Source organism: Tachyglossus aculeatus, chromosome 26 (genome assembly GCF_015852505.1).
Source record: "Tachyglossus aculeatus isolate mTacAcu1 chromosome 26, mTacAcu1.pri, whole genome shotgun sequence".
Classification (NCBI taxonomy): Eukaryota; Metazoa; Chordata; class Mammalia; order Monotremata; family Tachyglossidae; genus Tachyglossus; species Tachyglossus aculeatus.
The window spans coordinates 13,887,098-13,910,319 of record NC_052091.1 but is presented as its reverse complement, the minus strand read 5'-3'; the positions used below and the strand labels follow the sequence as shown (position 1 = coordinate 13,910,319).

The 23,222-nt window shown below is 45.3% G+C and overlaps 1 protein-coding gene across 2 annotated transcripts in view; it reads right to left on the bottom strand.

Moving 5' to 3' along the window:
- Positions 1-23,222, bottom strand: part of HMG20A (high mobility group 20A) — a 56,219-nt gene that overhangs the window by 3,771 nt on the left and 29,226 nt on the right. The window contains exons 2-9 of one of the 2 annotated variants that reach the window (XM_038767567.1): positions 17,977-18,069; positions 15,036-15,183; positions 12,481-12,693; positions 10,857-10,989; positions 10,199-10,230; positions 3,903-3,978; positions 2,291-2,506; positions 1,322-1,464 (exon numbers count right to left, since the gene is read on the bottom strand). In XM_038767567.1, the coding sequence (XP_038623495.1) occupies positions 1,328-1,464; positions 2,291-2,506; positions 3,903-3,978; positions 10,199-10,230; positions 10,857-10,989; positions 12,481-12,693; positions 15,036-15,183; positions 17,977-18,065 (1,044 nt within the window). In that variant the 5' untranslated portion in view covers positions 18,066-18,069 and the 3' untranslated portion in view covers positions 1,322-1,327. The remainder of the gene's footprint in view (positions 1-1,321; positions 1,465-2,290; positions 2,507-3,902; positions 3,979-10,198; positions 10,231-10,856; positions 10,990-12,480; positions 12,694-15,035; positions 15,184-17,976; positions 18,070-23,222) is intronic. The other variant, XM_038767568.1, reaches the window with a different exon arrangement.

Here is a 23,222-nt window from a genome sequence, read left to right as displayed (position 1 = left end):
ATAATGAATTGCCTGTGTAGTTCACTCAAGGGCACGACCAAAAAGGATAGGGATTTCTGCCTCTGTCTCCACCAACAGACACTGCTCCATTAGATATGGGATGTGGGAATTTGTACAAAACACTGCTGGGATGTGGGTGGACCGGGTGCTCTAAGCCCCCTGATCTCTACCTCAGTAACAGAGCGACTCAAACCCCGAGAACCGTTAGAAAATGGTCAGCTGGCATCTCACGGTCTGTTCTAGATGCAGATTATCTACATATCGCAAAGAGGACCCGAGTATTACCATTCATCCCAGCTAACTTTGTGTGCAGTCTGAGTCCAAAACAGCACACTATTTATCTCTTCATCTTAGGATCTCAAACAATTTAATGGATGAACAGCCTGCTGACGAGGGGCCCGATCACTACCGTGCTGCCAACCCTGGGAATCAAAATTAGCAGGCACGAGCCACCATTTCAGATAACGAGAGCAGACGACCTCTGGCACAAAAGACTTTACATGACTATTGTAAAGTCATCTTTCTTGCCAAAAGGTGGACTCCTCTTATTCCAATATTACTCTCTATAAGCTGCCAGACAGTTGGTCATCTCTTAAAATTCCTTTCCCTAACTGGAGGTGATGTGGTTGGCATCCCCAAGCTGTAATATCTTTTATTTATCTGTCTCCCATAATAGACTGTAAGCTCTGTTCTGGGCAGGGATCACACCTACCAACAGTACTGTAATGTACTTTTCCAAGTGCTTACTCTGGGAAGCAGCAGGTCCTAATGGAAAGGGCACAGTCCTGGGGATCAGAGGACTTGGATTCTCTTCTTGGTTCCACCACTTGTCCGCTGTGTGACCTGGGCCACTAACTTAACTTCTCTGTGCCTCAATTTCCTTAACTGTAAAACAGGGATTCAGTACCTGTTCTCTTAGACCGTGATCCCCAAGTGAGACAAGGACTGTGTACAACCTGATTATCTTGTCTCTACCCCAGCGCTTAAAACAATGCTTGACACTCAGTGAGGACTTAAATACCGTAATTATTACTAGCAGTAATATTACAGTCTTCAATAAATACCACTGATTAACTGATTGGATTGTTCTTAACCGAGCCATGCATCTTGGGCCTCAGGGTTTCTAGGTCGTGGACACTATCTTGGTCTATCATGTTTCTGCCGGTGGAGATCAGCAATGAGAACATCCGGTCAATCAATTGTATTTATTACGCGCCTCCTGTGCACCAAGCGCTGTACTGAGTCCTTGGGAGAGGGCAACTCAACGGAGTTTGCAGACGTGTTCCCTGCCCACACCAAGTCAAGCCAAGGAGGCACTTACCAGTCACTAGCGATCAAGCCGGTTCACCACCTCTCGGACTGTAGCTATGAGGTTCTCGTTGTCCTGGGGATTAGCTAGAATGATATTGTGCAATCTGTTCATGTATGAATCAATGGTGTCCACTGTGGGGGTCTCTCCACTGCCTGAAGCAGACGCACAGAGAAAGAAATAGTCAAACTAGCTACTGTACTGTCCAGTGAGGGCAATAACTTACTGAAATGGACTGCTCGGGGAATTTGAGATCCCAAAAATGTGAAACAAACAACCTCCCAGATACAATCTTTACCAGAAAGTCTCTAAATAAAAGGTAAGGTTTGAAGAGTTGCTATGCTATATGTGCTTGTTTCTGCCTGTGAGAGGACACAGGCTGTCCAGTGGCTGATATCCACTACCTGCTGATCACTTCCTCAGAAGAACAAAATGGGGTAACAGTCCTCGTCAAGAATATAAAAGCGTTAGAAAATGCTACTACTCTCCACATTCATCATCATCATCAATCGTACTTATTGAGCGCTTACTATGTGCAGAGCACTGTACTAAGTGCTTGGGAAGTACAAATTGGCAACATACAGAGACAGTCCCTACCCAACAGTGGGCTCACAATCTAAAAGGGGGAGACAGAGAACAAAACCAAACATACTAACAAAATAAAATAAATAGAATAGATATGTACAAGTAGAATAAACATTCCTCTACCGCCTATTGTATCGGAAAACGCAAAACGCAGAAAATGCTAACACAGCCTCTTCTGTCTATTGGGTCAGAAAACGCAAATGAGCAAAGAGAGAATTACCCAAGACACAATGGAAACTGGCCAAATGATCACAAAGAGATCAGAAGGCTCAAACTGACTTTACCCAATTCAAATGAAGTGTGTAAAGACCACACATCTAAATTCTCCTCGGGAATGTGTTTTATTTATTTATTACTAGGGGTGACTAAGTTCCTAAAAGAGGGCTGGGGACCTACCCGGTAAGGGCACACCGGCGAAACTGCTGGCGAGGGCCTGCCGCAAGGTTTCCAGGTGCTGCTGCAGCACGGTGTTCCGGCTCCGCTCCTGTATCACATCCACCTCCAGCTTCTCCACCGCCGTGCGCATGCTCTCCACGTGCTTCTGCAGGGCGGCGTTCCTCTCCTCAAACTCCATGTTGGACTTGCGCAGCTGCCGCAGTTCCGCCTCCCGAGCTTAAGATCGCCCCCATCCCACAAACACACGTGGAGGTGAGCTGCAATTTTAAGGAAGCTGGGTCCGACTAGCACAAAGTTCTGCTCACCTGACTCTACCGGTAATTAATAATGATAATGATGATAATGATGGCATTTGTCAAGCGCTTACTACGGGCGAAGCGCTGTTCTAAGAGCTGGGGGGATACGAGGTGATCAGGTTGTCCCACGCAGGGCTCACAGTCTTAATCCCCATTTTACAGATGAGGTAACTGAGGCACGGAGAAGTTAAGTGGCTTGCCCAAGGTCACACAGCTGACAAGTGGCAGAGCCAGGATTCGAACCCATGACCGCTGACTCCCAAGCCCATGCTCTTTCCACTGAGCTACGCTGCTTCTCTAATTAAAATGAGGTGACCATGTCCTTCCCTACAGGACATTCATATACCTAGACTCTACCCTTCTTTTGGGTAGGGAACATGCCTATAATAATAATAATAATAATAATAGCATTTATTAAGCGCTTACTATGTGCAGAGCACTGTTCTAAGCGCTGGGGAATTTACAAGGTGATCAGGTTGTCCCCCGTGGGGCTCACAGTGTTAATCCCCATTTTACAGATGAGGTAACTGAGGCCCAGAGAAGTTAAGTGACTTGCCCAAAGTCACACAGCTGACGAGTGGTGGAGCCGGGATTTGAACCCATGACCTCTGACTCCAAAGCCCAGGCTCTTTCCACTGAGCCACACTGCTTCTCTCTACGGTACTGTTCTCTCCCAAGTGCCTGGTACAGTGCTCGGCCCTCAGCCAAGTCAGAGGACCTGGGTTCTAATCCCAGTTCCGCCACTTGCATGCTCTGTGCCTTTGGGCAAGTCACTTAACCTCTCCGTGCCTCAGTTTCCTCATCTATAAAAAGAGATTAACTCCCACTCCTGCCTACTTAAATTTTGAGCCCCATGTAGGGCAGGGAAAGTGTCCTCATTATCTTGTATCCAGTTCCAGGGCACATGCCACTTAATAAGTACCGTAATTACTTAAAAAAAAAAAACAACCATCAATTGAGACCATTCTAAACAGTGATTTGTAGCTATTCATTTTCTTAAAGGAGGCATTTTGTGTACAGTAGATACAGCTTCTAGAAGAGTAGGGGAAGAATAGCCAAGAGGGCTATTCTACTACCCAGACCCTAGGTCCAAACAAGCTCCCATAAGCTACAATGAAACCGTTCTTCATCCCTCCTTTCAATGGCTTTTACACCTCTGTTAGTCCAACAGGGGTTGCTGATCCCTCTGTGATGTCGGACTAAGAGGTGACTTGTACTGAATGAGGGCCCATTGCCATCTGCATTCTTCACACCCGGCAATTCCCCTCAGTCAGAGCATCAAGCCTGTCAGAGCTGCAGAAAATGTCAGTAATCACCTTTACTGTGGTTCAGGAACTCCTCTGTGAAGATCGGGATATCAAAAACAGATCTCTCCTTCACCTCCACTTCCTTCTGTGAGAAGAGATGGAGAAAACAGATAATGTCAATTCCCTTTCAAGCAGAGACTAAATGAAACGATAAGGGGAAAAGGCCATTTTGGCAAGACCCATGCCCCAAGGAAACCAAAGGAAGACGAGAGACCAGCTGGAGAGCTGAGACTCCAGGGTTGGCAATCCCCCGTGAACAGGATTCAGGACTGACATGGGAGAGGAAGATGGGTTGGACAAATTCTAGCTCTCAGGCGTGCAAAGAACTTCAACTAGCTCACCAGCAAGACTTTTTAGCCTAAATCAAGCTCACGTGAGGTCTGGCCAGCCGAACATTCAGTTCTCTCAAGATGGAGACCTACCTCGCCTGAACCTCTAGCTTTTGAACAACTTGGCATAGCTAGTCTCCTAATAGAAAAAGTACAGCGAGAAGCTGGAAACCACTTCTTTATTTTTAACCCTCAGCACTATGCTAGTCGCTAAAGTTATGATCGGGGTAAGTGGGGAAGAAGGAGCCTGTGAAAGAAGATAATTTATTTGTAGTTCTTCAGTTGGTGTTGGGGGTTGAGCAGGTGATTAAAACAATAATGATTTTGGCATTTAATAAGCACTTACTTTGTGCTTTGCACTGAGGTAGATTCAAGGTTCTGAGATTAGTCATGGGGTTCACAATCTATCTTGGTCTCACTGGCACAGAAGACTGGAAGTCACATAGCAGGCCAGTGATGGATCTGGACTTGAACGTGGGCCTCCTGACTCCCAAGCCCAACTTCTTTCCACCGGAGGCCAAAAGGACTGGATAGTCTAACAGGTTTTGCCTGGTTTTAGGCATCTGCTTATCAGGTGTATAAATAATGAGTCCAATTCTCTCAGGGCCAAGGTTTACACAGAGGAAATTAAGGCACTTTTTGGGACAAGCACTGACTCTTCTAGTTCTCCAGAGGCCCCTTTAGGCCATCACTGAGTTTGCTATATATATGGTACAATGCTGCTACATGTACCAGTTACACATTCTTTCCAACGTGCCTAATTTACTACTAGGGAGCAGTTTGGAGAATTGAGCTTGGTAGAACTCCAAAGTCACTGTTTAGTCCTGATGGACTACACTTGGATGGGCTTTTCGGGTCTTTATTCTGCTGCCTTTGTCCAAAAACGAAACAAAACAAAAAACAAAACCCACGGCCTGTTGGAAAACGAAGGGGACTTGACACACCCAGGTTCTAATCTCAGCTCTGCCACTTGCCTGTTTCGTGACCTGAGGCAAGTCAATTTTATATTTCCTACACCTCAGTTTCCTTATCTGTAAAATGGGGATCTGTAAAATGGGGATCAAACACTCATTCTCTGTCTCTCAGACTGTAAGCCTGGCGTGGAACAGGGACTGGTTCCGATCTGATTATCTGAGAAATTGTGTAGCAACTGCTTGGCAAGTAGTCGGTGCTTAGTATAGTAGTAATGGCATTTATTAAGCGCTTACTATGTGCAAAGCATTGTTCTAAGCGCTGGGGAGGTTACAAGGTAATCAGGTTGTCCCACGGGGGGCTCACAGTCTCCATCCCCATTTTACAGATGAGGTAACTGAGGCACAGAGAAGTTAAGTGACTTGCCCAAAGTCACACAGCCGACAGTTGGGCAGAGCCGGGATATGAACCCATGACCTCTGACTCCAAAGCTCGGGCTCTTTCCGTTGAGCCACGCTGCTTCTCATCATTATTTTGCCATCATTATTTTGCTAAAATGAATAATGATAGTAACAAATATGTGCAACTTTAAGACTGGGAGGCAGATGAGGATCTGGGAGGAAGGGATCAAAAAAGACTAAATCTAAATTCACCAATAGAGCTGTGAAATTAAAAATAAAGTTGTTTTTTTTTTTTAAAAAAAAAACTAACCTGCCAAAAGCCATGGGTTTTTTAAATGATTCCTAAAAGCACTTTATAGTCAGTATTTTTAGGGATGCTTCGGTTGTACTTTCGACAACCAACTCCAAACTGAAAGCAGTAAGAATACAAACTAATAAAATGAAGATTTAACTGCCTTCTTTCAAAACTTTTTTTTTTTTAAATGAAACCACCTGTCATTGTGTCCAAACTGCTGCCCAATGGAGGGAACTTTGCTGAGCACTGAAGAAGCAAAACAAATTAACAAGCGCCCCAAAAACTACCAGCGGAAACAGAACGCTGAAATTTTTCAAATTTTAGGTTGGTAAAAAGAAGCAAGAGACCTTATTCCTGTAAAAATACGCTTAAAGCCAGGGAGAGAATGCTCTCTCCTCTGCTTTTGCCAAGCTATTGCTTTTTCTATTGGAACACCTTAGGTTTTAAATGAAATGTCAGACTTGATCTGGGGCCCGGTAGGCAAGCAAAGTGGATAACAGCTTATGAGGGAGAGCTGGCAGCAGAGCCCTGGGTTTTGGAGTGGGGCCTGTCTTGTCAAGGGGCTGGACTGGGGAGAACTGTGCGCTGCTTGGCTGGCAGCCAGCCAAGACAGACATGGCTGGATGGAACATCAGATAATTTAATTGAGTCAACTGTCAGAGCTCATTGATTTATTTGCTTATTTGTTTTACTGCTTCCCCTCCCCACTAGAAAAGCAAAAAAGAAAGTTGTTTCCCCAGGGCATTAAAAAAAAAAAAACCCACCAAAATACACACACACCGTGACCACTAATTTTCAACGAGCAAAGTTCCAACTGGACCCAATGCATCCCAACAAGGCTGAGAGTGTGAGGGAAAACGCTTTATGTTGAGGGGAACGGGAGGGAATGGGGGTGGCAAGGACCCTGGAGACATAGCTGGATGGCTTCTTCCATCATTCTAATAAGCCCATTAGCTGCCTGGGCCCTGCTAAAAGTTGCTGCAGGGGAACTCTCGGTAATGAATCGACATGTCCCACCCCAAAAGGCTCTTGCCAGGCAGATTCAGGAAGTCCAGGCAGTTCCCTGATGGCATTCCATGATGGAAAAGTAGTGATGGGATGCCTGGCTGTCACCAGTAACGCACGAGGGCTCCTGGTAATAATAATAATGATGGTATTTGTTAAGCGCTTACTAAGCAACCACACGGGTCCTTATGGGTGGCAAAGCTTCCTTCCGAGTAGACTGCTTTTCTGCACTGCCAACTGAAGGTAGAAGATTTTGCTCTTCAGCCCACTGAATGCAGCCAGTGGCCCCCACCTGCTTTTGGAGGCTGCTGCCTTAAAGGAAAAGGACAACGTACTGCAGATGCCGTTCCCACTCGGTACAGATTCTTGAAGTACAAAATAAGGAACACTAAAGCAATTAAGTGAAACTGCTCAGTTTCTGAAAGGCAGCAAAGAAATTCTACTTAGAGAAGAGTGGTAATGAAAACCATCAGCTCTCCTCCATTACTGAACCATTACCCAGCATGGGGAGGATCCTCTTGGGGACTTGGATATACTTAAGCAGCTCCATGGCTTGCTCAAGGGATTAAATTCATAGGGATTTGATTGCCTCCTTATTGAAAAGGCCTAATTGGTTCAGGCTGAGTGTCGTTTTGTCATTTCTTATAAATTAAAGGAGAAACAATATGATTGTTTCGATTTTGGTCCTCGAGTGAAATGACACTTCCAGAGCCTAAATGTGGGGGACCCCTGGGCCTGACGGGCTGGCATTTTGGATTGAGAAGGGCTGGAAGACCTTGAACTTGGGATTCTCTTCACCAATCAAATGGGAGCGAGAAGAATCATACAAGTTTGCACTGAAGCTCTTCACCCTGAGTAAGCTAGGCCTCTATGGTTTAGCGCCTGTCTACCTCAAGAGAGCTAGGACAATTAAACGTGGAATATTATCCCTGGAGTGCCCTACTGCTGGAGTGCAGAATGTTTTTGTTTTTCTTTTTAAGTCACTGTTCCTTCAGCTCTGCTACCAGACTCTAGCTCTCCAGTACACATACATCGGCAGGATCTGGTGGACTTTGAAACTGATAGTGAGTTTCCTTTTCCATACCCAATGAAGAATCTCCGAACGAAATCAGGGCAAGCTGCTTTTGTCCCCACTTCCAAGGAAATTGAACTCCCAGGAGCCTGCATTTTGCTGGGGTCTCACAGAACATGCCTTATAATCATGGCTGTGCAGACTCAACAGAAGAGGCGACTGCTAAACTCAGTGGAGATAATGGCCAATGCCAACAGGGATCTTGATCCTATTAAAATCTGACAACTACACTGCATATTAAGGGCTCTGTCATGAAACCACCTTCTCCTCTATCAGATATCATATCACCAGTGAGAAAGTACGATCCTTAGTGGGGATAGGAGGGGGGAGAGGGAGGGAGGGAGGGAGAGGGAGCGAGGGAGAGAGAGGGAGAGAGATGGGGAGAGGGGGAGAGAGAGAATGTGTGTGTATGACCCAGAGAAAGACAGAGAAAATGTGTGTGCTTGAGTGAGTGGGCATATAAAAGAGGACAATAGAGAAGAACAAAAAAGGATAAGTAATTGGAAAATTGATATTTGCGAGGATAACATCCTGGTCTGAACTTATGAATACCCATACATAAAACCTCAAGTTTCCACATACAAAAGCACAATAGCTCATCATGCAAAATTAAAACACAGACGTTTCCTATATAATTGTGCTTGGATAGAATTTATGAATAGAACTGTGCTTGAATGGAAATAGAAGGAAATATTCACAATTACTGTGTTAAGTATATAGTCACCAAAACAGACAGGTGGCAATTAAAAAAAAAACCTGACTTGCAAATCTGAACCTTTTTCCTTAATGAATCTGGATGGTCTCCAATATAGTTATGAATTCTGAGAAATAGTTCAAAACGGCCAAACAAATGGGAAATTATGCCAGATATTTCTTGTTGGGCACTTCCCCATTCACAGCGTATAAAACAGTACAAAACAACTCCTAATGAGAATGTTCTCCTGGATGAAGACTGTAGAGCTCTTGCCAAGGAAAAAAACGTTCTGGATAGTGAAATAAAACCACTGATGTTCCGGATCAGGAATCCTGGGTTCTAGTCCATGACCCCATATGATGTTGGGCAAATCATTTAACACAACAGACTCCTTCGAGATTTCTTTAAAGCTCACGTGCAAGTGAAAGCAATCACTATGAAGTTAATTTTCACTATTTTCTCATCTTACCTTGCTTATGCTTCAGAGCTATACAATATATCTTTCAGGCAATTTTCATGTTAAAATACTATTATTGCTTCCTTTCAGGAGATTACTATCTGATTTTGCTCTCAACGTTTCAATTCCTTCTTGCCAATGTACTACAATGGACCATGATGTCTTTCAACGGAAGTGTACAGTACAGGAAGGGGAGATGCGGAAAGGGAGGGTGAATGGAGGGAACTACCAGAAATATTTTTCTGGCCCCAAAAGGCTTTAGGCCAGTTTTTCTAAGGCAACCCCCATTTAGCTTATCATTACTGTGGGGATAGGTGCTTAGAACAGAGCTTGGCAAATAGTAGGCACTAAATACTACTGACTGTAAGGGAAAAAACTAAAATATATGAAGGGCATTAAAGTCCTTCAAAGAAAAGAGTGAAGTAGACTACTACTTATCTAACGGGCCAGCGGGGTTTTACTAATTTCTTCGCTGTTAACTGGCACGGGAAGAAGTCCTTGTTCATTCATTCATTCAATCGTATTTATTGAGTGCTTACTGTGTGCAGAGCACTGTACTAAGCGCTTGGGAAGTACAAGTTGGCAACATATAGAAACAGTCCCTACCCAACAACGGGCTCACCTTATCATAACTCCACTCTCCAAATCGGCCTATTACCACAAATCAGCCCCTAACCCAGGCACTAGCATGCTTGAAAACGGTGACAGTCTACAAGTTTGACGGTCTACTGTGGTTTCCTCTGACCTAAAAGCCTCTGGAGTAACATGGCACTTTTCAACTGAGAAGCCAGCTTTTTCTCTGGAGTAATAAGTGAAGGGATCATCACAGGAGCAGGAAGTTTGAGAGCCAAAGATCAGAGCTCAGGAATGTCCACTGGCCCAACTATTTAGCAGTTACCAGGATTTAACTCCAGCTTCCCTTCAGACAGCACAAACTCCCAAGGATTTTCATCTCTTTCTTCACTGTCACATAAGATTCTGACCTAACGTAGCCTCCGCAGAATCACAGTGAAACAGAAATATTCATATTTACCTAAGAAAAAAAAAATCCAATACCCTCCCCAAACTTTAGGCAACTAAAATGTAGCTCTGGGTCCTATAAAAGTAAGGGGTCCAGTCTGGAGGCGGGAAGCTATTTACCTCATGCTCGTGAGCAGCCTGTCGGGTTCCTTCTGAAAACACAAGAGAACATTGTAATGAAGCAAAATCCAACCTACAACTGGGCAAAAACTACACAGATGGGACACATGTACTCCTTCCTAAGATAGATGTGAAAACTCCCCGTGGGCATGAAGGTTAACAAGGGGTGCTATACATGGCAGGCCCTCAACAGACTCCGTTACTATGCTCTCACTCTATGACACAACCTTCAGAGGCAATAAGGGCTGTTGGACTGGAGTCAGGAATCCCAAGGTTGGAGATAGTATTCACAGTGTGGTTCATTAGGGCACTCTGGAGAAAAATTAAATCCCCCCTATCTCTTTGTTTTCTCAACTGTTTCAGAAAAGACAGCCACAACCAACCCGGCCGCTCCCTTGTGCACAAGGCTATTATGAGGATTAAGGCGATGATTATCTATGGAAGGTTTTAAGCTCTTTAGGAAAGTGGTGCTCTATAAATAGGATTGCTGCCTCAGCCAGGGGCTCGCTTGAGGTAAGCAGGGAGGAGGGAAGGGGGAAGGAGAGGACTTGAGCCCAGAGGTAGCTTAACTGCTTTTACACTTGGCAGCTTGGGGCGGTGAAGGTCCGTGGGCACTGCCATTTTTCATCAGCCACAAGGATGGTTCTAGTTTCCATACCTTGCCGGTGGGGTTTGCCTTTCTGTCTGTCCTGGGCTTTCCTGCTGAAGACTTTGTAGGCTTCGGTCTTCTGATACTGCTCCAGCTCTTTCATGTAACGCTCCTTATCGCGGTCGGCCTCGTCGAGGTAGCGCTACAACAAGAGTGTGACATTCTTCAGAGAAATAAGGGCCTTGGGGCCAGGAAAAATGCCAATTAGCTTTTTGACACAAACAGGAAAGAAACAGAGGGCAAGAGAATGGGAAGAAAAAAAAAGAAGAAAGGTAGGCAAGAGTGCAGGTAGCAGAAAAAAAGAGTATCCTCAGAATCTTAAGAAAGCAGGTTCACCACTGATTGGGTTTTGCATAAAAAAACTTAGCAGCTCTGACTTTCTCTTCCCAAGTACCAAAGCCTGTTCATAGATTAATCACATAAAATTTATAATGCAGGTGTTTATGGCTATTGTGCTGGCTGAGTAGGTACAATTCTTCATAGCCACCCAGCATAGTAAAAGGCCACCCTTAGCTTTCCCTGCAGTGGTCTTTCCCCTTCTGAGGCAATGACCTCATACCACTTGGCTCTTAAGTGGTGAACAATGGAGCAGGGGCGGCTGTTAGAAGGGAGAGGAATGGGAAACCAGAGGGTGACTCCAGCCTAAGGGCCCGCAAAACAGCCACTTGGAAACTGCCTCCATCTAAACACTTTGATTATTTTATTCCATTAATTATTTACATTGAAGGCCATCGATCTATCAATTCTGATAATGGTGTTTTTCTCGACCCAAACACTCCACCCTCCGAAGAAAGAAACTATGAAGGGGGGTGGATTACGGGAACCGACAAGCTGGGTTAAATCAACCAAAGCCAGAAAAGGGCAGTTATGTCTGAATTTTTTCCCAAACCCAGACTTTCTAGTTCTGTTGGTCCCAGGACCAAGACATATGATCGGGTCTGGGACACTAGCGCTCCTCTGACACACTACTACGGTGCACTAGGCAACACATCAGATTCAAATGGGTCTGGCCTATTTGAACTAGCACATACTGCTAGAAAAAAGTACGGTGCACTAGGCAACACATCAGATTCAAATGGGTCTGGCCTATTTGATCTAGCACATACTGCTAGAAAAGAGTAAATCTTTACAGTGAAATTTCATTCTCGTGACACTCCCCTTTAGGAATTTTCTCTCTTTTGTGGACAGAAGGAGCACCAAATAGAACCACGGTAGGAAACCCATCAGCTTCCAAGTTCCCTCCTCAGCCCTGGAAATGCTGGAGATTTGATGTCAAAGACACTCCAAACCCTCCCCAGCTGGCCTATGGCCCCCTCTCTCAATCCCCCACAAATCTCTCTCCAACCAAGACTGAGACGACCAAACGGTACAAAAATTCAGCAGGTTGGCACTGGTGCTGGTACCTGCCCAGAGGAAAGAGGTAAAGCAGCAGAACAAAGCAGTTCTTCCTTTGCTTTACAGAGCAAGGCTACAAAATGGAACAGAGCAATTGGATAACCTGCAATTACTCCACTTGCCTAGATGCTGCTGTGACAACACCTGGAAGACAATCTTTTCCCTCTCCACCTGCTGCAGAAGTTCTTTCTGAAATAGTAATCGGAGCCAAGCAGAGAAAGAGGTGTTGGAGTGATACCTGCTTCTCCTCAGGGGGGAGTTTGCTCCATTCATTGCCCAGCATCCGGGTGATTTCTGGAAACGGGACTTCGGGCCTCTTGGCTCGAAGCTGCTCCCGTCGCTCATTCATGAACCGCACATATCCCGTGAGGGGAGATTTGGGAGCATTGCTGTCTCGGAGTGGCTTCTTCCGCTTTCTTCCTTTGGACCAACCTCCCCGTTTATTTCTTTGCTGCACAAACAGAAGGAGGGAGAGGAAAATGAGGTGACAGTACATGGACTTCTTTAACCTGTGGAAAGCCTCAACAGGTAGAACTTTTCAACCTGTCCTTTGTACCTAGGCCTGCAGTTCAAGTTTCCCTGAAAGGCTCAGAGGTGTTAAGTCATTTGGTTCGCTTTTAATTCCTTCTCAACATTACCGGGCAGTCCTGTCACACTCTGAGAAGGCTGCTATAGAGAGCCAATCTTTCCATAAGGCAAAACAAACTCTCAGTCATGGTCGTTCATCTTAGGTCTCTGAAGGGAGACCACTACTTGCCTGTCCCTCACACACAGATGTCCTCTAGGCAAGCCATGCCCACCCACCCACCTGCCCTTAGATCTTAGTCAGTGTCCCTGAAGAATGTATCAGGAACCATTCAAATATGCTGGACGAGGGCTAATGGCTAATGCTCCAGGGGAAGACCTACAATAACAATCTCTGATAGGGAAGGCCTCAGAGCTCCGTTTCTTTCTAGAATACAAGGGGTGACCGACTGCCCACACAGAAGTCAGTACACCTTTGAAGACTCTCAACTTCCACTGATGTCGAGTCTTAATGTGAATGGCAAGAAACGGTTGCCTCAGCACCATCCCAAAGTAGCAATGCTCCTCGGTCAAGTCTTCTACCTCTCTCAGGCTTTCTTGGACCAGGGATGGAGGTTGAAGTGGGGAGAAAGAGATGGCAGGGGGGGTTGACCTTGGCCCCTGGTAAGTGCAAGATGAGATATTCTAATGTTACACCCTTCATGGCTTCTAGGGCACTAAGTCCCAATAGTCCATGGAACAGTTACACAGGTTCCAAACCTTCCTCTCCCCAGCCCCACTGCAGGAAATGAGGTCAGGGGTCAGGTTTTTGGCCTATGTAGGATACTTCTCCAGAGGATGACAGTTGAGAGTTTCAAACTCTAAATGGGAAGCAGAATGGCCCTAAGTGGACAAAGCACGGGCCTAGGAGACAGATGAGCTGGGTTCTAATCCTGGCTCTGCCATCTAACTGCTATGCGACCTTGAACAAGTCACTTAATTTCTCTGTGTCCCAGTTTCCTCAACTGCATCACGGAGATTCAATACCTGTTTTTCCCTCCTACTTTGCTGTGAACTCCATATGGGATAGGGACTATATGCGGCCTGATTAACTTACATCTACACCAGGGCTTAGGACAGTGCATGATACATGTTAAGCACCTAACATAAACCATAAAATAAAATTAAAAAAAACTATACATTGTGGTCTTGACACTAAAAAAGCTTACAGTATTACCACCACAAATTTTAAAATTATTATCACAAGTACCCCAAGTATACTTCATTTCTGCACCTTTCTACTTTTGAGATTGCTTACACACAGATAAGAGGGCTGACTAGCCCAACCCTCAGGGTTAATTTTCAGGGTCCCTCTCCTTAATGTCATGTGAAAACAAGACCCAGCCACTTCCTGGACAGGAAAAATCCTGTCTCATTGGCTGCAATCCTCAGAGGCTGGAAATGATCCAGAGTCTAGAGTTCATAGCTTGCTTTGATCTGGAGGCTAGCCACTTTTGGGGAAACAGGAGCAATGCTGTATGAAGAAAAACAAGTTTGCTTCGTGGCCACGAGGATTTTACACCTCACCATTACATGTGGGGAAACATTAAGCATGGGGGCTGTTGGAACCACACACAAAACAAAAAGGTGCTATTTTGCAAACTTAGACCAGCGTGTGAATGCCAAATTCTACTTCAGTCCTCTAAAAATCTTGGAACGCTAAGACTAGTAAGAGCTGGCGCCCAGGTCCGATGTGAGTAGTATCAAGTATTCATTATAACTTTGAAAGATGCCAAGATGACAGATGAGTATTAGCCCTTTCAAAACCAGACACCAGACAAAAGGCAATCTTGCCAGTTGCTCTTTACAGGCTGGAACAGGATGCGTAAATGTGAAGACAATGTAAGGAGCGTAAAATAGGACAGTGAAAAAAATGGGGGTAAATCTGGGTTAGCCAATGGATTACCAGCCTTGCCTTTAAGTAACAAATTTCCTGGATGGTTTCTGTCAGATCCAAATGTCAATAAAAAAGGCTGTGTTTCAGAGAGAAAAAGGTTATGAAGAAAACTAGAAGCCTGGCAGTGGAAACTGGAGAGGAACTTACGAGTCCCACTGGAATAACCTTGTGTAGGGAATGATGACAGATGACGGACACTGAGGCTATCGTATTGATGGCTTCTGTCTCTTACTCTTCTTTGAAATTCCCCACAACATGGCACAGAGAAAGCTCTCTAATACACTTCTCGGTGATAAAAGCAAGTTAGAGGAAGAAATAAAACATCAGCTCACCTCCTCCTCGTGCCTCTGTTCACTACTCTCTGCTGTATTTGAAGACTCATTTTGGAGTAATGGGACTTGCGTTAGGTCCTCCACAAAGTCTGGATTGTTTGAAGACTGTGAGGCTCCTCCACTGTACGGAGCCTCTGGGTGGGAGAGCCTGAATAATAAGACAGAATATACATAAGATCAGCCAACAGCAGAATGGACAACTCCCTCTTTTCCCCAACACATACGGACTCCGCATTTGCTTCACTGCCTTAAGTGAAGCAAAGGCAGTCGAACTGCATGACAATCCACTCATCAGTCACCCAACATAAATTGGCCACATGGTCTCGCACAGGCCTTTCACAATAATTATAAAGGATTTTTTTTAAGTAGAGGTTTTCATTTCTTGAAAGAAACCACACAGGCTTATGAATAGATTTTTCGGGACTTCATTCGGATTTTGATTTGCACCCCCAGTTATTTACTTTGCTACTTCACCCTGATACAGTTGAATTACTTCCTCTTTAATCCTCCTACTCGTGCAATTTGTAAATAGTTTTTGTCTTCCTTTGCCATTAAACTGGGAACTACTTGAGGGAAGGGACCTTGTGTCTTGCTTCTGTTGAATTCTCCCAAGTGCTCAGAGAACTGACTGGTTGAGAAATCTCTCTTACCAAAATCCCTCCAAACAATGACTATACCACCTCACTTATTCATTCATTCATTCAATCATATTTATTGAGCGCCTACTACGTGCACAGCACTGTACTAAGCACTTGGGAAGTACAAGCTGGCAACATATAGAGACGGCCCCTACCCAACAGCGGGCTCACAGTCTAGAAGGGGGAGACAGACAACAAAACAAAACATGTGGACAGGTGTCAAGTCATCAGAATAAACAGAAATAAAGCTAGATGCACATAATTAACAAAATAAATAGAATAGTAAATATGTACAAGTAAAACAGAGTAATAAATCTGTACAAACATATATACAGGTGCTGTGGGGAGGGGAAGGAGGAGAGGAAAAAGAGGGCTCAATCTGGGAAAGCCTCCTGGAGGAGGGGAGTTCTCAGTAGGGCTTTGAAGGGAGGAAGAGAGATAGCATGGCAGATGTGTGGAGGGAGGGCATTTCAGGCCAAGGGGAGGACGTGGGCTGGGGGTCGACGGCAGGACAGGCAAGAGCGAGGTACAGTGAGGAGGTTAGCGGCACAGGAGCGGAGGGTGCGGGCTGGGCTGGAGAAGGAGAGAAGGGAAGTGAGGTAGGAGGGGGCGAGGTGATGGACAGCCTTGAAGCCGAGAGTGAGGAGTTTTTGCTTGATGCGCAGGCTGACTAGCAGCCACTGGAGATTTTTGAGGAGGGGAGTAACATGCCCAGATCGTTTCTGCTCAGAGATGATCCGGGCAGCACCATGAAGTATAGACTGAAGAGGGGAGAGACAGGAGGATGGGAGATCAGAGAGGAGGCTGATGCAGTAATCCAGTCGGGATAGGATGAGAGATTGAACCAGCAAGGTAGCGTTTGGATGGAGAGGAAAGGGTGGATCTTCACGATGTTGCGGAGGTGAGACTGGCAGGTTTTGGTGACGGATTGGATGTGGGGGTGAATGAGAGAGCAGAGTCGAGGATGACACCAAGGTTGCAGGCTTGTGAGACAGGAAGGATGGTAGTGCCATCAATAGTAACAGGAAAGTCAGGGAGAAGGCAGGGTTTGGGAGGGAAGATAAGGAGTTCAGTCTTGGACTTATCTTATGCCTCTACAGTAACTTTCATTTTTAATGGTATTTAAGCTCTTCCTATGTTCCTGGCACTGTACTACGTGCTGGGAAACACATAAACTAATCAGGTTGGACACAGTCCTGGTCCCACATAGGGCTTAATCCTCATTTTACAGCTGAGGTAACTGAGGCACGGAGAAATGAAGTGACTTGCCCAAGGTTACACAGCAGATAATCCACTATGCCATGCTGCTTCTCTTCTAGGCTTCATGCTTCCTAGGTAGCAAACTACTGCTTCAGGTGACACTGCAGAAAGTCCAAGGAAAGGCTGGGGTGGCACCAGAGACATTTTCTTTCAGGTTGTCCTTCAGTCTACACTAACATGGATCAAAGCCCATTATTTAAAGGTAAGACTATCAGAGCTGATCCTAACTCCAGCTCCTTCACCCAGGATACATCGTGGCGATACCTATATTTGTGCCAGACAATAATCTGGGGCCTATATCTGAAATCCACAAAAATTCCCAAGCTACACATTGCTTGGCCCAAAGATTGGGAAAGTCTGGGGTTTCCTCCTGTATGTTCACCCTGCCATACATAACTTTATGCACTATCCTTACCTGGGCCAGAAAGCCAAATCCCAGGGGAAGAGTTAAGGAGTCAAGCTGGGGTCCATTCAACACTTAAAAGGACATGGATTCTTAATTTAAAGCATCTAGCCTTTTGTCATTAGGTATTTGGGACGGCAGTGCTGTTTTATAGTCTGTGGGAATAGGGGCGGCTGTTGGCAAATACAGAAATGCATTTATTTTTCTGGGTTATTCCTTTGGTGAGAATTTCCTTGATGGGGACTAATCCTTTAGCTGAGATTCTCTAAAGCTTGGGCCACAGAAGCACAATAAAAGAAGAAAAACCAGCATCAAATAGATTTAGAGCTCTACGGTCTCAGGTTATTCATAGGAGCCTGAGTTTTGCAAATGACAGCAGGCTGCAGACTATAAAGAAGTTCATAATGGATCTCAACAGATTACAAGGGTACATGAACCTTACAACTGAGTGATGAAAATCCTCTTCCTTGGTGCCCCTCAGTTGGAAACTGCTCTCTGAAGCACACGCGCAGACAGAATGACTGAGACCCAAGTTCACACAAGTTCCGAACGCTGTACTAAGCGCTGGCGGCGAATACCCCGGTGGGAATTAGACCCGTCCTCCGTCTCTCAGGGGATTCCCGTTCTAGCAGATCCTTACCCAGTCGTGGCCATATCGCTGCTCTCTTTGGAGCCATCATCGTCGGCAAACAGTGGGGGTAGGGTTGAACTAGCCATCAGATTTTCCATCTCTCTGGGAGGAAAGAGAAGGTAGAAATATAAATAACAACCTGAATGCTTCCGGTAGAAGTCCGGGCTCCTTAAGAGCCAATCTCGCCTAACTTAACACGTTCGGGGCTGGATGTTTAGATAGCTGTCCTTGTATTTCAAAGATGCTGCTCCCCGGAAGGAGATACTTCTCTTTGAGAGGCAGTGAGGCTGACAAGGCCAGTGCCTGACTGATAATCCCTTCCACATCACGGACACGTCAACACTAATCCTTGCTGGACTGCTCGCACTCGTTACCCCGGGTCTCAGGCCTCATTTTTGTTTCCCCCGCAGCAAGTCGCTGTCTTGACATGACTGCTCCAAAAGCCCCACATATTCTAACTGCTGTATGCCAGGCTGACCAGTCTTCCTCCTGCCACCCCGCAATTGCCTGGTGCTGTGCCACCTCATCTGAGGATTTGCTTCATTTCATCTTTGAAGAGTTTACATCCACCCCGTCGACTGTTATCCCATTTCAGTTCTCCAGAGAGAACGGCAGTCTCCCATTCTCCTCGTGTGTCCTTGCTGGGGGAAGGGATGAGCAACGGTGGCAATGACTGCAAGGGTGATAACTTGGCTGCGTTCCAGGACTTCACCATTTGGGATCCTGTTTCACCAATTCATCAATCTGTCCATTCGTGGCATTTGCCGAGTGCTTACTGTGTGCAGAGCACTCGTACTAAGAGCTTGGGAGAGGACAATACAACAGAGTTGGCAAACACGTTCCCTGCCTGCAACGATCTTACAGTCTAGAGACTGTGCAGGACTGCATGAAGGGGGCTCTGGTCTGACTGCTCTAGAAGCCAGGGGTGGTGCTTGGTTACCTGTGCTGGGCCCAGGTTTCCCTGCTGAGAGGCAGTGCGGCTTATTGGATAGGGCAAGGGGCTGGAAGTCGGAAGGACCTGGGTTCTAAACCTGGCTCCTCCATATGTCTGCTGTGTGACCTTGGGCAAGTCACTTAACTTCTCTGGGCCTCAGTTCCCTCATCTGTAAAATGGGGATTAAGAGTGTGAGCCCCTGTGGGATTGGGACTCTGTTCAACCTGATTGACTTTTATCTGTGCCAATGCTTAAAACAGTGCTTGGCACAAAGAAAGTGCTTAGGACAGTGCTTTGCACATAGTAAGCACTTAAATAGCATTATTAGTATTATTAAGTACTATTATAGAGAGGTTGGACACTCCAATTACTCTAGGGTTCGTCAGTTTGGCCTGAATCCAAGTGTCATACTGACATTCTCCCAAAGGATACTCTAGCCTTTTCGATTCAATTTCCAACCTCCTCATTTGACCTAGCAAGAGGAGAGAGAGTCCAGCCTAGGTATCAGAGTTCAATGGCTGCACCCACTCTTGTGATGCCACTGGAAAGCTTTGTGTGGGGTTTGTCAGATGGGAATCAGGAGGTCACTACAGTTTCCTATCGGCGCAACAGCTAGAGGACCATCCAACCTCAAAACTTACGATCACTTTCTTTACCAACTGACTAGAACAGCCAGAAACCAGACAAACCAATTTTAAACAATTTTAACCGCATTTTAGGCAATTATTCTCCATTCATGTAAAACCATTCCAAATACATGTTCTTCACATCCAAGAGGAGATGTGAAGAGTTTTGAAGAGTCACTGTTGTGAAGTTATTGTGGAGCACTCTGATAGTGAGCAAGCTACTTGACCTCTTTTGTCTTCATTTCTCCATATGTGGACAATAAAACTGACCTAACCTACCAGTGTTATGAGGACTAAAGAGATAAAGTGCTTCACTAAACACCGAGAGCCTCAGATGGCAAGCACTTAGAAGTATTATTCCATAAATGAAAGGTATTGTTATTGCAGTATTATCCGGCTCTCACTCACTCATCCAGAGTCCCAGATGATTCATCCCTAGCTTAAAGAAATGACAAATTGAGCCGGCCTAAGGAAATACAGCAGGGGAAATGGGGAGAGGAAAGCAGATTGATGTGGTCCTGAATCAAAGAAACCACACTTCCAGCTCAGAAATACCCTCCACACTGGCAGAAATAGCATGCACCTATGGGCAGGAAACAAATAAGCTTAGGTGGAAGAAAAGATAAAATTACAAGATCTTGCAGATGGTTGGGACTGAAAAAAAGAAGAGGTCACATACCCCAACTGAGTCATTTTATCTGGCACCTCACAGCAGTGAAATTTTGTTTTTTCCTTTTCAAGGCTCACCAAGGGCTTCACTAGAAGCAGTTGAAACAAGGAGCTCCCCTGATCCGGTACAGGATGCGATCTTCAAATCAAATATCAAGAACTGACCTCAAGCTTCAAACATGTGGGTGGAAGACAAATGTCTCAGGGAAAAAAAAAATCCTTGACTTGAAAAAGGAGGAATTCTAAAAATGCATTCCCTGAATCTCTCAGCGGTAATCTCCTTGAAGGTAGTATTGCAAAGGAGATGGAGTAGGGCAGCAATTAAAAATGTGACCCTGAAAACACACTGAGGCAGAACTAAGATTGATTCACTCCACTCAGATGGTTTCTGAGGGAAAATGGGGAAGGGGAGAGGGGAGAGCGGGGGGAAAAGGGGAGAGGGAGGGAGGGAGGCGAAGGGGGAGAGGGGGCGGGAGAGAGGGTGAGAATGTGTGTGTGTGTGTGTGTGTGTGTGTGTGTGTATTCTGATGCTGTTTTTCCTATGAAGATCTGATTCAAAAAATAAAGCTGATGCTCTAACACCTATCTGTACCTCTGGTTTTGGATCTAGAAATTTTTACAGTGTAAGCTCCTTGTGGGCAGGGAATGTGTCTACCAACTCTGTTGTATGGTACTCTCCCGACACAGTGAACACTCAGTAAATACCACTGACTGATTGATACTTTTGCCGACAGGCATATTTAGGTTTCTCTAATAAATTGCCTCTGCATACCATTTATAGGCAGCCCTCTCCCTACTAGCACTCCTCGGTTTTGCTACAGGAAAAGCTAGGCACAGGCAATGGAATTTCCCAGCTTCCTCCTGTAAGACTCGAAACTGGTATTTTATATTTTTTCTTAGAAAACTGCACGGTAATTCCATCCATTAACCCCTATGGTTACCAAAGTCCTCTTAATTATGGGTTCCATGCCTTCCAATGAAGCTCTGAAAGAAAGCTCCAAAATAAAAGGGGCCCTACCTTCCAAGTGCTACTCATTAGCCATGCCAGAGGCAGCTAACCCCACCAACCTAGACCTCAAAAAACAAAACACAACCCATAAAGAAACCCCTCCCTCATCCCAGTTCAGGTTATTCAAGACCCTGAAGCAAAAATGAAAAAGTTCAGAGTCATTCGCTCCCCAGAAAGGTTGGCTCTTCATATTAATGCTTAGAGCAGATCCAAAGCAAAGGAGGTAGAGTGCCTTAATGTAAGCAAATCTCAATATATCCTCACGGCTTAAGTGAGCTAAAGGGCAGTTATTAAGGTGAGGTTCCTTCACCCCACACACGACCCACTAGTCTGCTGCCTTCATCAGCTCTGCCAGCCACATCTTTCACAATTACTATATTCGTTTCCAAAGAGGGGAAAATTTTTTTAGCAAATTCGATCTAACTGAGCTCATAAGAACACACTAATAAGTGTTATTTTTTTTTTAAAAAAAGGAACAGCTTTTTGCCTGTCATCTTTGAATGGCTCAGAGCGCTTCTAATTTGGCTGGATCTTTTCTGAAGGCCTTCCCAGAGGTCAAGGGCCTCTCCAGAATCTCAAGCTTGTCTATTTGGTGCCTTTCATCTCCCTCATCCGTGCCTCGGGGTGGGGGAAAAACAAATGAACAAAAAATAACAACAAAAAAACAACTATTGGCTGGTGGGCAAGTGTGGTGGTTTTCAGTGCATAAAGCCCTGTACGGTTTCTCTTGCTTGGTTCCCAGATGATCCTGCCTTACATCTGGTCCCAGTCAGAAGCCTCAGCGCCTTTTCTAACTGTGGGGAGACAGCTGGACAACAACCTTAACAACATATAAACAGATCACATAAACACAGGAAGCAGGAAGAACACATACTTCTTTCTTGCTTTTTAGTTTGTTTTATTTAACCCATATGGCTTCAATATGAATTTCTCCAGTCAGCGGGCAGCCAGATCTCAAATAAACAAAAGATGAAACCGTGGGAGGGTTGGAGAGGGAATGGATGGAGGAGGTGGGGAGGAAAGGAATAACCAATCACGTGAAGGAAGGGAGGGAAGAGACAAAAGGAAAACGAGGTCAGGGTCCATTAGGAACCTAGAAGCTTTCCAAGCAAGCCCATTAAGTCAGGAAGAGAATATGATTTCCCACAGGATGACAGGAAAATGATCAGAATCAACATGCGATGACAGGGCAAAGGTCAGCAGAATCAGCATCAGGTCCACCTGGCCACTTCCTGCCATCGGTTTTTCGTTGTGAAGGCCCCAGGCCTCATCCCAAATACCAAAGTACTCACTGAGCTACGAGTGCAAAACATTTTAGAAATGAATGATATTCTGAAAGGGAAGGCGATGCACACAGTTCAATAGGTAAGAGCCTCCGCTTCCTGGTCTTCAAGGCGTTTCAGGGAACGAGCAATATGACATTTAGTTTAAGGACCTAAACTTTCATATTTTCTATACCACCAAGGTTTCTATTAACCACTGAAAACACCAGGCAGTGATATGCATAGAAGAGAGGGAAGAGGGAGGCAATCACCTTGCTCCATCCTACCTCACCTCACTATTCTCCCACTACAACCCAGCCCACACACTTCACTCTCTAATGCTAACCTTCTCACTGTACTTCAATCTCGTCTATCTCGCCGCCGACCCCTCGCCCACATCCTACCTCTGGCCTGGAACGCCCTCCCTCCTCAAATCCAATAGACAATTACTCTCCCCACTTTTGAAGCCTTAATGAAGGCACATCTCCTCCAAGAGGATTTCCCTGACTAAGCTCTCCTTTGCTCTTCTCCCACTCCCTTCTACATCACCCTGACTTGCTCCCTTTAATCATCTCCCCTTCCAGCCCGAAAACACTTAAGTACATATCTGTAGTTTTTGTATTTATATTAATGTCTGGCTCCTCCTCTAGACTATAAGCTCATTATGGGCAGGGAATGTTTCTGTTTATTGTTGTACTGTACTCTCCCACTTAGTTCAGTGCTCTGCACACAGAAGACGCTCAATAAATACAATT